This window comes from Hippoglossus stenolepis, chromosome 24 (genome assembly GCF_022539355.2).
Source record: "Hippoglossus stenolepis isolate QCI-W04-F060 chromosome 24, HSTE1.2, whole genome shotgun sequence".
NCBI lineage: Eukaryota > Metazoa > Chordata > Actinopteri > Pleuronectiformes > Pleuronectidae > Hippoglossus > Hippoglossus stenolepis.
Genome location: NC_061506.1, coordinates 3,992,142 through 4,004,188, shown reverse-complemented (window position 1 = coordinate 4,004,188; position 12,047 = coordinate 3,992,142). Strand labels below are relative to the sequence as shown.

Below are 12,047 nucleotides of genomic sequence, written 5' to 3'. Positions count from 1 at the left end.
CCAACAAGAACACCGTGGGTCTTTGGGAGCCGGGCCAAGAGCGGGAGGAAGGGAAAGGTGGGAGGAGGAGGAGGAGGAGGAGGAAGGGGGGAGATATATTAATGCAAATGGCAGAAGGTGAAGGAAGAGAGAGAGGAAGAAAGAAAGGATTCACCTTTCTCTCCCTCTCATTTTAGTCCACCTGCCTCATTACATCTTCTATTACAAGCTCATATTCTCCTCCATGGTCATTACAATTGAACGTGAAGTGTAGTAATGGCACGATATCCCGTGTAGACGCACGCCGCGCGCTTTAGCTCGACTAATTTACCACTTTGGTGTTTTGTAAACATAATACATTTGACTAGTGGGACTTGGTCATGGTTACTTTGCCCTTGTGTGCTTTATAGCGATAAAATGCTTTCGGCGTTGGAGGGGGAATCAATTTCCCTCCTGACTGATTTGGTTACACACAGCAGAGGCTCCGACACAGTCGAGCTCGCCGTCGTCCTGTTAGCAAACGCACTTCTTTTGTCGCCGCGGCTTATTCCGCTCGCTGCAGAGAGGCTTTCAGAAAACCGAAAGGTTGTTTCTCACCTGAAAGACGTGAATGTGATCTTTCAGCAGCAGATAAAAGAAAAAATATGAGTCAAAATTTGAAGTTTAAATCGTTCCATGCGACAAATGGAGCATTTTATTCAAGTGTATATTTTGCTAAAAAAAAGGAGAAAAGGCAAAATGGCTACAGGAGCCACTCAGTCTGGTTTACATCTCTGCTTTCTCTTTCTCCGTCTGTCATCACTCTTGTTTTCTCCTCCCCCTTAGTTTCCCTATTTCCCTCTCAACCTCGCTCCATATTCCTCATTTCATCCCGACTCCCTTTCACCGTCTGCCCTCTCTTTTGTCTGCCTCTCCTCTCGTCCCCTCCTCTCCCTCCATCGCAACCCATTTCTGCTTCTTATGAAGTGTGAAAAATGATCGTCTGCAGGATGAAGTGGACAGAATTCGCCGGCGTAATGGCCTGACAAAATGAAGCGCGGCCTTCCTCACCATCCATCACTGCTCCAAGGCGACCGCGGTTAAGATCTGTGAAGGTGCTGGCTTATTGATTACTAGTTGTAACTACAAAGTGTCTGATTCAGTGCTCGTGGCGTGGCAGGGTGGAGAGGGAGGGGGGAGGGGGGAGGGAGCTGGGGAAGGTGGTTGGCGGTGGGTGGAAGGGGACGCATGCAGGCAGCTGTAGCGCTCTCAAAAATCCTCTTTTGATAGATTTTAAATGGTGAAATATTGATTTCTGTCCGGTCCAAGGCCTGGCCGAGCGGGCCGCAGCCATTTGTCGGGGGGGATAATGCCGGACACCCGGTAACGCTGGCCACCATCAGTCATTGTGACACCGGGAAAAATGAGAGAGGAAGGAAGAAAGAGGAAGAGGAATAAATCAGCAGCAGTCCAACCTTTTACCTCCATTCAATTCCAGCTAAATCTCTTACACGTGAAAAGCTACACAAGCTCGGAATATTCTACATAAACACTCGCTCGTGCTCTTTAGTGATTAGAACAACAACAACACACACACACACACACACGCGAAAACTGCAGCGCACGACACTGTCCTCGTTATCTTGTATTGGGTGAAGGCACTGGGAAGATGTGGGTGGTGGGTGGTAATGACCTAGTAAGAGAGCAGAGCATGAAAAGGTGATTATTGCTCTTACAGTAATTGGAGCCAAAAGGCGGGCAGGTAGCATTAATCTACATTAACGACACTGGAGACGGCTCTTGTGCTGATTCACACTCATTTAACGCAGCGTGTTGTTACACTGATAAGCAGGAATTAATCCTTTTCTCTTTTTTAAATGCTGAGCCACAAAAGGGAGGTCTGCAGTTAATTCACCAAGCCGGAGATATACCAGTAAAAGGTTGGGCTACACAGAAGAGTTTATACTGGTATTTAGAGTGAGGGATGATTGTTTGTCTGTCGCACAAACCCTGTTTTCAGACATTGCACTGAACTCCGCACATTGTCCTTAAAAAATACACAGCGAGCGAGTGGGCCTGTGTGTTTTCTCTGACACGTGACGGAGGCGAAACAGGGGGAAGACAAATACCTCAGCATGAAGAAGTAGAAGGAAACATCGGCTGCATCGGACTCGTGGTCGGGTACGGACACAAGAAACAGAACGTCTGGTTCAAACAGAAAAATACAACGAGTTCAAACACACTGTCGCAAAACACCGAATCCTCATCAGCGTGAACCAAACAAGTTTATATCAACACAAATCAAACAAAACCCAAATGTACACTGACCCAACTTGTGTGATATATATATATAGGATTTATATGGGATACCGGACTATATGTGAAATTAAACTGGTTGTCTTGTGTTACTATGCAGTTATTACTAAAATCCCAGTAAGCCAAATTATCTCTATACAAGTCTTTAGATAGATATTAAGAGAAATTGGTTCATTCGACTTCAGAAACCCAATAAATCATAATTTGGATTAAAACCAGTACAGAAAGCTGTGCAATGTGTTGGTCCTGAGAAAACTGAAATTAGGATGAGAGCAGGTGGTGACCGCCACCCACACACATGTACACACAACACACACACACACACACACACACACACACACACACATGTACACACACACACACACACACACACACACACTCAGAGCAGAGGAGGAAGCTCTGCAGGCCTGGTGGGAGGTCTGAGGTCTGGCCCTGCACATTCCACAGACAAGTGTCTAGCACCTGCTAGGCCTCAGTCAGCCTTTACTGGCCAACAGATTAGGACGGACGGACACACTCCAAATCCATTTACTTTACAGTCTGTGTGTTTGCATGTGTCTCAGGGAGAGAGGGAGAGAATCCAAATCCATTTTTAGAAGATACTCTGCAGCAAACACACACATTTTCATGTGTAGCTTAATGTTTGTTGTGTCCAAAATGAGAAAAAGAGGCTTAAGTGCAAACCATGACATTTCATTAATGAATATCTACTTTGTGATTAAGATAATAATAACAAATCCAAATTATTATAGGTGTCTAACAATATACATCTTTTTGATTTTAGGTCATAAAATTATCAGATTTAAAAAGTATAATAGTCAAAAACAGTTTTGCATCCAAAAGCGCTTAATGGAAAACAGATGCAAAACCAATTCAATGCTGGAAAATGCAAGAATAACAGAAAACATTTTTTTTAATGGAGATAAAAGACTCTTATTTGTCTGCGGTGTCAAATAGACACAGACTCTTTTTTTGGTACAAAGGACTCAGCACTATAACACAACACACACACACACACACACACATTCTTCTACTGTATGCACATTAATGCACACACACACCTTCAGCAGCCCATGTGTGACAGGTGCACATGTCAGTGGTTAGTTCAACCTGGATCAGAGCGTTTGGTCTCACTCTGTAGCAGCCAAGCCCCCAGGGTGCATAGGGGGTGTGTGTGTGTGTGTGTGAGAGAGAGAGTGTGTGTGTGTGTGTGTGTGTGTGTGAGAGAGTGTGTGCCCACAACCCAAGGGCCCAGTGCTCAGTACCCAGACACTACCCATATTGTTTTCTTCAGTGGAGCTAGAAAAAGGGGAGCTGATTTACAGAGCTGTCTGGCACTGGAGTATACGGATGCATGACTGACTCGGCCTAATGGAGTTTTCAGCTTCGGATTTACACTTCTCCCTCTATGAGAGGAGCCGAGCCGAGCACATGAGCAACAATCTGGCCGCCGCTCGTCTCAGTGGCGGCGACGACGGCGGCGGCGTGATCTCGTCCTGCATCTGTTACCGGGGGAAGATTTGCCAACAGGTTTCATGTCTATAGTCTATGGAGCTTTTTTTTTGTCTTTGCCACAGATGCTGATTTGTGCCTTTAACACTGTTATAGTTTCATAGACGTGACACAAAACGCGAGGTTCCCTTCGTCAAAACATTCCAAAAGTGATTTCAATAAGTCAATCAACTCATGCAGGAAAATGGAAGTTGGAAGTACTTGAAACTGCTAAAGCATCTGAGAATTTACTGCCCATTTAACCTTCAAGCGGTTAGAAATACTCACTTCCTCCTCTTTAATTGCAAGACGCCATCTTCTTCTTAAAGTTAAATATTCAGTAAGAGACAATTCTTTTTTGACCTTTTTTTTAAATAAACGCTCTTCAATCTCTCTCTTCCCTTCGTCTTTTATTTTATCTTGTTATTTATTTCTTATTTATCAATTTATGTACTTTTGGGGAGGTATTGTGTCATATATATATATATATTTCTATATTATATTGTTTATTTTATTATGTTATTTCTAGCGAGGAGTACTGATCCTGTCCTGCAGAGATCGGAGCTTTCCCATAAACAGAAGAAGCATGTGTCTGCATGTTATATATACTTATAATGTTAAAGTCATTATGAGCAAACACTGCAGCAGCTTCCATGCCGGTATAGAAAGAGAAGGAATTAAGGTCACAGGCCATAAATTGTTCAGAAATCTGTCAAAAACAAGAGGAGAGTCCAACTTGTCTCCGCTCCAACACGGCAGCATGTCCCAGGCTCTGAGTTCTCCGTCCTTACACTGAGAGCCGGAGGCGATAATTCTGGGAAATCCAAACGCTAACGTGTTAACTGGACCTGAATCGGTTTGGTCTGTGTCGGAGAGCCGCTCCTGTGTAACTACATGCAGCTGCGCCCAAACACTGGCCTCAATCGAATTACCCACAATTTCACAGCTCGCAAAGTATTTAGCTTCCAAACTACGCAAACAAATCCGTCTGTGTGCTTCTGGAAGGACGGCCGCTCACATGTGAATGTAATAATTCTGCCGGTGACAGATTCTGGTCTGAGGACAGTTGACTGCTATGTGAAAGCTTTAATTAACGTGTCAGTGGGATGTTAATCTGTTTGTTTGAGTGTGGAAACACTGAAAAAGGTGCATCTGTTGTGATAAATATCACGTATCAGAGTTCAGGTCAATGTTGTGGGGCTAATTTAATTCTAAAATGAGTTTTTACTCAAACTATGTGGACTAATATATGGAAAAAGACCAAAAATCATTCCTCAGCTGAATTTAAACGTCATATCCTGTCTCCTGCTGCTCTACTCAGGCGCCGCCCCTCCGCTTAATGTTCAGGACATTTTCCTGTTGTTGTGAAGACGTGTGACTCAGACAACCTCCTGCTGTGTCCCTTTATATAAAAGACAAACTCCGTAAAATGTCTTGACCCAATTTTTACGGCGTTCAGGTGGATTTTTGGAAGTAATTCTATCATTGTTACTTCTTCATCTTGCTAATTTACGTTTTTTTTTAAGTACTGCTAGCTGATAAATTAGCATGATCATCCTGAATCAAGTCCCTGTCTAGTCAAAAAACCCACAACAGGGACTCTTGCTTGCCGCCTTCTCGTGTGCAAAAACTATAAGATGCTGATTTACTTCTGAAAGGAAGAATCATTCAGCGAGTGAGTCGAGTTAAGACCCAGCCTCCGACTGTGTGATCGCATCCCGACTTCCTTTATTATTACCTCATTTTGGCGTCATTGTCAGGGGACCCTCGAGCATTTACGCCAAAAAAAGCGCTGGGTGGAATGGCTCCCACAGTCAGAGCTTTCGGTCCAAACATCAACTGTTGGCAGCGGCTAATGAATGCTATATACACTGGAAAACTGATTTCCTTAATCCACTTACATTTCTTTAGATTCTGTGGCGCGCTAAGCCTATTAGGCCATAGAGCTGTGGCGAATCGTAGCACCGAGTGTTGAAAGCCACGGCGGCGGGAGACTTGAGGAGGAAAGAACAACTGCGGCACGATTGTCTTGTGAAAGCGTCGTCTTGGAGAACGCGCCGTGTAACGTACGATCACTTTAATGTGAAGGAGAGAAAACTGGGGGATTGAAAGCAAAGCGCAGATTTCTTCATCGCCGAGCTCCGAGCTGGGATTCGTCTCAGGGGCTGTTTCTATAACATTTATCGGGAAGAAAAAAAAGAGACAGAGGGAGACGGAGAGAGACAGAGAGGGATCAAGGTCTCTCCCTATAATTACAAAGATAGCGTGGTCGCACTCCCTCCCCAGTGGAGGCTCCGAGGCGTCACTCCCCGTCCCTTCATATTGTATAAAGACTGTTCTATCAGCCCAGGGAGCGGCATCATTGCTTGTAAATTAATTTGGGGTCCCTGTCAGTCGGGGCCCTCTCCTCCCTTATCTGGCAGTGTAATATGGGAAGCTGAGAGGCTGGGGAGATACTGCTGAGAGCGCTGGAGGAGAGGAGGTGAGGGAAGAGGGGATGAGGAGGAGGTGGAAGGGTGTATTAAAGGGAAGAGAGATAAATAGGAGGGAGAGAGCGAGGCCGGGACAAAACAAGAGAAGCGAGGGAGAGGAGCCGATGAGTCCCTGCTGGATGTCAAGAGAGGATTCAGGGAAGAACCTGACTCAGTGATAAGTGAGTATGGCCTGGCATCCCATTTACCCCTCACACACACACACACACACACACACACACACACACACACACACACACACACACACACACACACACACACACACACACACACACACACACACACACACACACACACACACACACACACACACACACACAGACTCACACACACAAGCTATTTGTCATCCGCGCTGGACTCTCCAGCGAGAGGCCTTCACCTATCAGCACTATTTGTCCCCGTGTCACAGCCGGCAGATAAATCTTCTCCAGGATCCTTGTTTAAATCCGCCCCCTATTACCCAAGGTCCGGCCCTCTCGTGATCACATGTGCTCAACACGCACGCACACATACACACACACACACGCACCTCTGACCCCTTCAGTTGTTTCTAATTAACCCCTCACCCACTGTATGTAGCCTCAATTCCCTAATGGCAATAAAAAAAAGACCTGACTACAATCCCATTAGCAGCCGGAGTCATGACGGTGAATGAGGACGGACACTGACTAAACGCTGGGATGGAGTCCGTTCACGTACACAAAAAAATACCACAACCCAGAGTGATGCTGTGCTCTGTTGTGTGTGTATTACATTTAATAAAACTCTGTTAATAAACACCATGTACCACTGTGATTTGCAGAATATTGCACGCTCCCTTTAAATTAAACTAATTCAGAGTTAATTATGTTTTGTATATAAATGTTTGTGTGTGTGTGTGTGTGTGTGTGTGTGTGTGTGTGTGTGTGTGTGTGTGTGTTCTTATATGCCACAGTGTGTTGATAGCTCGGTGCTTGTAACGTCTAATTTATGCTGAAATCATTTTGTGGCTGCAGAACTAAATTAAAAGACGGCTCCAAATTAATAGAGATGTGTTCCATCGCAGAGGCTTTTATTTTGCTAATTTCGTGTATCGAAGTCAATGGGGACTTTTCTAATATTAACTAAAGTTCAGCTTTTAAGAGGAGAGACAGGAGGATTTTTGCTGAAGTGGCCAGTTACGAAAGGTGAAAGTAATTGAGTACTTTTACTCAAGTACAGTTTGAGGTACTTTATTTCCTTTTCGTGCTTTTAGAGGAAAATGTACTTTTTACTCAACTACATTAATTTCACAGTTTCAAAGGATATATAAAATACCCAATAATATATATTTATTAAAATTGGTTCCACCTTGTGTCTGCAAAAAAATGTGTCCAATAATATTTATACTGAGTGGAGCCATATGAGTAATACATAATAAGAAAAATTTAAAAAATTGTTAGCGCTTTAATAATGCAAAAGGAAATTTAGAATAAAAAAACAGAGAAAGCAGATAAAAGTAACTAATTATATAATACGCATTATAATCACATATTGAAACATACGTTGTTGTTGCTAAAAACAAAAACAATTTCCAGAGAAACCAGCAGCCGTCAGGAGCGATTGTAATAAAAGAGACTTTGGTCAAATTCCCTGACAAGTTGCAGTATATACTGTATATTTATATATATATTAAAGCGTCCACTTAACTACAATAGTAAACTGAATTACACAGCTTAAAAATGTGAATGTACAAGATGAGTACTCGTCTGTGTGATCACAAAGATCCTTTATGTCTTGACATAACCAACCTGGTAATTCTCCACCACAATATGTTATAGAAAAGCCCATAATTTGCTGTTTGGTCAGTGTGTACATGATAATACCGCAGGGCATCGCTGCATTGTGTCATTATGAGAGTAAAAAGCCTTTGTTTCAGTCCAGAAGTAATGAGTAATTACGTCCATGTAAACATTCTGCATTTCCACATTAAACACGGAATACGTTATATTTCATGTGGAGATCCGAGGCGGCCACAACAAGAAAAAGCAATCCTGTTATTTCAAGCATGTGAGACAACAATGAACAAAACAAGTCTGGAGTGTGTGTGTGTGTGTTTGCTTCGTATTCAGATATCTGGCAGGCCTCCAGACCAGCAACAACAACAGAGGCTATTTAAGCAGAGGAACAATAAGACATGCATCATCTATTGTCGTCCGTTCTGTGAGGGTTGGAAGAGAATCCGCAAGAAACACTGGCTCACGTCCAGATGTTGGGAACAAGGAGGACGACGGGAACGCTTTAACGCGACTGACGGACAAATGAGTCTCAATTCTTCCCTGAATAAAACCCTCTATTTCTGCTTTTTATATGCAAACTCTAAAGTTAAAAAGTGAAGCAGTGTGTACGTGCAAGGAAAATATGTCATGTTTGTAAAAGGAGGAGCTGACGTTTCCTTTAAAAAATAATCTAATTGGCTCTAAGCTGTTTGAAATAATACAAATTAAAAAAATACAGTTCATATTCAGCAATAACACAAAAGATTTAAAAGAATGAAATGCAGGTACAGCAGGATGCAAAGCAGAGAAGAAGAGATGCAGGCCTCTGGATTACTAGGCATCTGCTGCCACCTACTGTCAGGCTGAGGGAAGACACGTGCACAATAACCTCTACAATAAACAAATGTTTAATTTAAGTGATTTTCTGCCCATATTATTTTAAGATGTGTCAATTCTGCAAGACTTTGAGATTTTACTGTGTTTTTTTAATTAGAGTTAAGAGTATAATAAACCAATGTTAAAACTGTAGTAAATGTAAAATGAAAATATTTTGAGGTCCTAACTGATCTATAGTGAAAACGCAGGATTGCATGAGCCTGTCCATTTGGTTGCAAATAAAAAAATGATAATCAAGAGATCAAACAACGTTCCAACTATGATGAATCATTAAACGGTGCATGTATAGATTTATGTTTTATGCATTCGTACGCTCGTCATCATTCACTCAGAAAAGGAAGACACACATTAATCTTCCCGTGTTTAACAGAGAATAAATCACTGGTTCATAATTAGCAGAGGTTCGAACTGACAAATGTCATCTTAATTACAGGAGGGAAATCTGTCATTGTTTTCTGGTAAATGTCCACAGCAGCTGGACGGTCACTGTGTTTACTCCTGTGGGAACTTCTGAATTTAATCTTGATCGTGCTTTGGTGCAAGTTTGTTATTCAAAGAAATAAATAATGACGTAGGACAATGTCTTATTATAACAACAAAACAGAAAGATCTCAGGTTTGTGGGAAAAACACTGAGAAATAACACATCAAGCAATATTGGATTCAATTAGAAAACTCTCAGGATATATGATGTGACTGACACACGCATACAAAAACACATTCAGTACTACAAAGCTTAGCCTCTGACATCGATCAGAGCTAAAAATACATCTGCCTTGTCAATATTTAGCTGCAGGAAGTTTTAGGTGTATTCCAGCATTTTTATATCCAGGTTACAGTGATTGAAAATACATAAGAATAACATTCATGTATATATAATATGAAGATGAGAGATCCAGGTTATAGATAACAACTGTTTCAGCTCGTTATTAAAGCAAATGACAACAACAACAACAACAACAACAACAACAACACTGATCTCCTGCATCTGCACGTGCACAATTAACACAATCCCTTTAATAAGTAATATTAATGCAAAACAACTAATTCATCTAAATCATTTAAATTATGTCCAGTTCAAAACATTTCACACAGTTAAACACAAAAAGTCGAGGAAATACTATTTGCTACCAGGAAGTTGTTGGAATAAACAGGAAGTCAACTTTACTCACGTTAAGGAAGTTTCCATGTGTTGTTATTAAAGTCGCTGCACGTGTTGCTGTGTTCACGTCCGTCTCCATCTTTGTTAGCTTCATTTCATTCGCATCAACCAAATCTCTCCATCTTCTGACGACTAATTCAAAACATGACGTTAAATTAATGTCGTTAAAACGTTTAATTGTGAGTCACGTGAGTTTCCTCAGCAGAGAAGTGTTCGGCCATGTTTTTCCACATCTTCATTAACGCGTCATCGTCTTTTTTTTTTTTCAATGAACTTCACCTGTCTCCTCTCAAGTCAACGCAGCTGAGGGTGTAATGCCGAGTTTTGGCCACACAGGCTGGAGCCGTGCGTTCCAGAGGCGCTACAGGGGGGCGCTGTTTCACTTATTGCAGGAAACAATATATGATGGGAAAGAAAAGGTGAAATGTGATAAATAAAAATTACTAAATCTTTGTGTTTTATTCTAACAGGAAGAGGGTGTGCAAAAAGAATGAGGTCATTCAAATAAATAACAGTAAAAATATACGTTTATGAGTTGTGTTTGAATAACTTTGCTCTGTTAAAGAAATGTGTAGAATGTTATTGTTTTATGTTTTGTTATGTTCTTTATGTTGATGTTATTTGTAGAGTTTTTCTTCACAGCATTTCCTGTCAAATCAACAGGATTGTTTGAATAAATCCTTTTATTTTCACTCACAAATCCTCTTGTGATCATTTACCAGGTTCTGAACATAATAATAATGTTTAACAACCATTAATAACCTTGTTTCACCACTAAACAGCACAGGAGCTCATAAATAAAGAATTAGCTGCTCTACACACTCAAAAGTAGATTAGAGATGCAAAGAAGAAATAAAACTTAAGTCACTGAAACGTCACTTCCCTCCTGCTAAAGTTTTTTCTATTTGTATTTTTCCCTTCGCTGCAGCAGCTGGACCGGTTCTGGTGGGCGCAGGGTTGTGGAGCCCCCCGGTGGCCAGGGCTGCGAGCTGCAGTCTGAGCTGCAGGATGTCACTGAGCAGTGAGACCTCCAGGTTCAGACTCTGCAGCATCTGACCCTCAGTGGCTCTGACGGCTGCTCGAACCACCTGGGAGACGCCCTGCAGAGAACGGCAGACTCACTCTACAGACGTGCAGGACACCTTTCTGCTCATGCATTCATATTTTCTGAGTGTTAACCTCTTTGTCCAGGTGCGCGTCCTCAGGAATGTCCCCCAGAGTGACCCTTGGCCCATGTCGGAGGCTCCTCAGCTGCTCCTCCTTCTGTCGCAGGGTGGAGCTGAGCTGGGTCTGCTGGCGCTGACGCTCCCACTCATGCAGCTCTGTGCCCTGTGCAATGGAGACAAATAAGCATAAAGTACAAATGAGGCCTTGTTGCAGATACCTGGATTTCAGATTTCATGGTACTCCAAGTGGGTTTGTTTCGTTTCTAATCCCCAGTTACGGATCACCTGAGCCAGAGGTTGAGGTGTGGGCGGCAGCTGCACCTCCAGACGAAGCTGAGCGACGGACACGTCGGCTGCTCCACTCACCACCGCCTGGAAAAGCCTGCGCCGAGTGAGGCAGGCGTCTGCGAGGAAGTGGGTGAACTGGTGTCGGTGCACAGGGGCGAGGTTCGGTAAACGCTCTGACATCACACCTCTCAGCAAGGACAAAAGTTTGGGTGCGTCCAGACCTGATGGAGAGAGAGGTCAGCAAGGTCAGGAGGCCTGAGTGAGGGGGGGGGAGAGGGGAAATCAAACCACAGCATTTCTGTACAGCGCCCTCTGACCATCCAGCTGTGGGAAGATGGTTTTGGCGATCACAGCTGTCTGGACCACATCAGGCCAGGGGAAGCCGCGGGCGGCGGCGAACACGGCGACGTCGAACACAAACTCCTGATGGAAGCGCCGGCGTTCATCACAGAACTCAGGCCAGGAGAAGTGACAGCTGAGCCTCTGCACGCCAGCATCTCTCTGAAATAAACGAGACAAGTGAATGCATCGTGTGTGTTACA

At 43.1% G+C, this 12,047-nt stretch overlaps 1 protein-coding gene across 3 annotated transcripts in view; it reads right to left on the bottom strand.

Moving 5' to 3' along the window:
* c24h8orf74 (chromosome 24 C8orf74 homolog) overlaps positions 1-12,047 on the bottom strand; it is a 66,962-nt gene that overhangs the window by 53,540 nt on the left and 1,375 nt on the right. The window contains exons 2-6 of one of the 3 annotated variants that reach the window (XR_007032462.1): positions 11,823-12,006; positions 11,503-11,726; positions 11,231-11,380; positions 10,331-11,151; positions 10,062-10,183 (exon numbers count right to left, since the gene is read on the bottom strand). Coding sequence is in view for 1 of the 3 variants with exons in the window: in XM_047339151.1 (XP_047195107.1) it covers positions 10,927-11,151; positions 11,231-11,380; positions 11,503-11,726; positions 11,823-12,006 (783 nt within the window). In the remaining 2 variants the exon portion in view is untranslated. Of the gene's footprint in view, positions 1-9,884; positions 11,152-11,230; positions 11,381-11,502; positions 11,727-11,822; positions 12,007-12,047 lie in introns of those variants that run through there. The other 2 variants (XR_007032461.1, XM_047339151.1) reach the window with 2 other exon arrangements.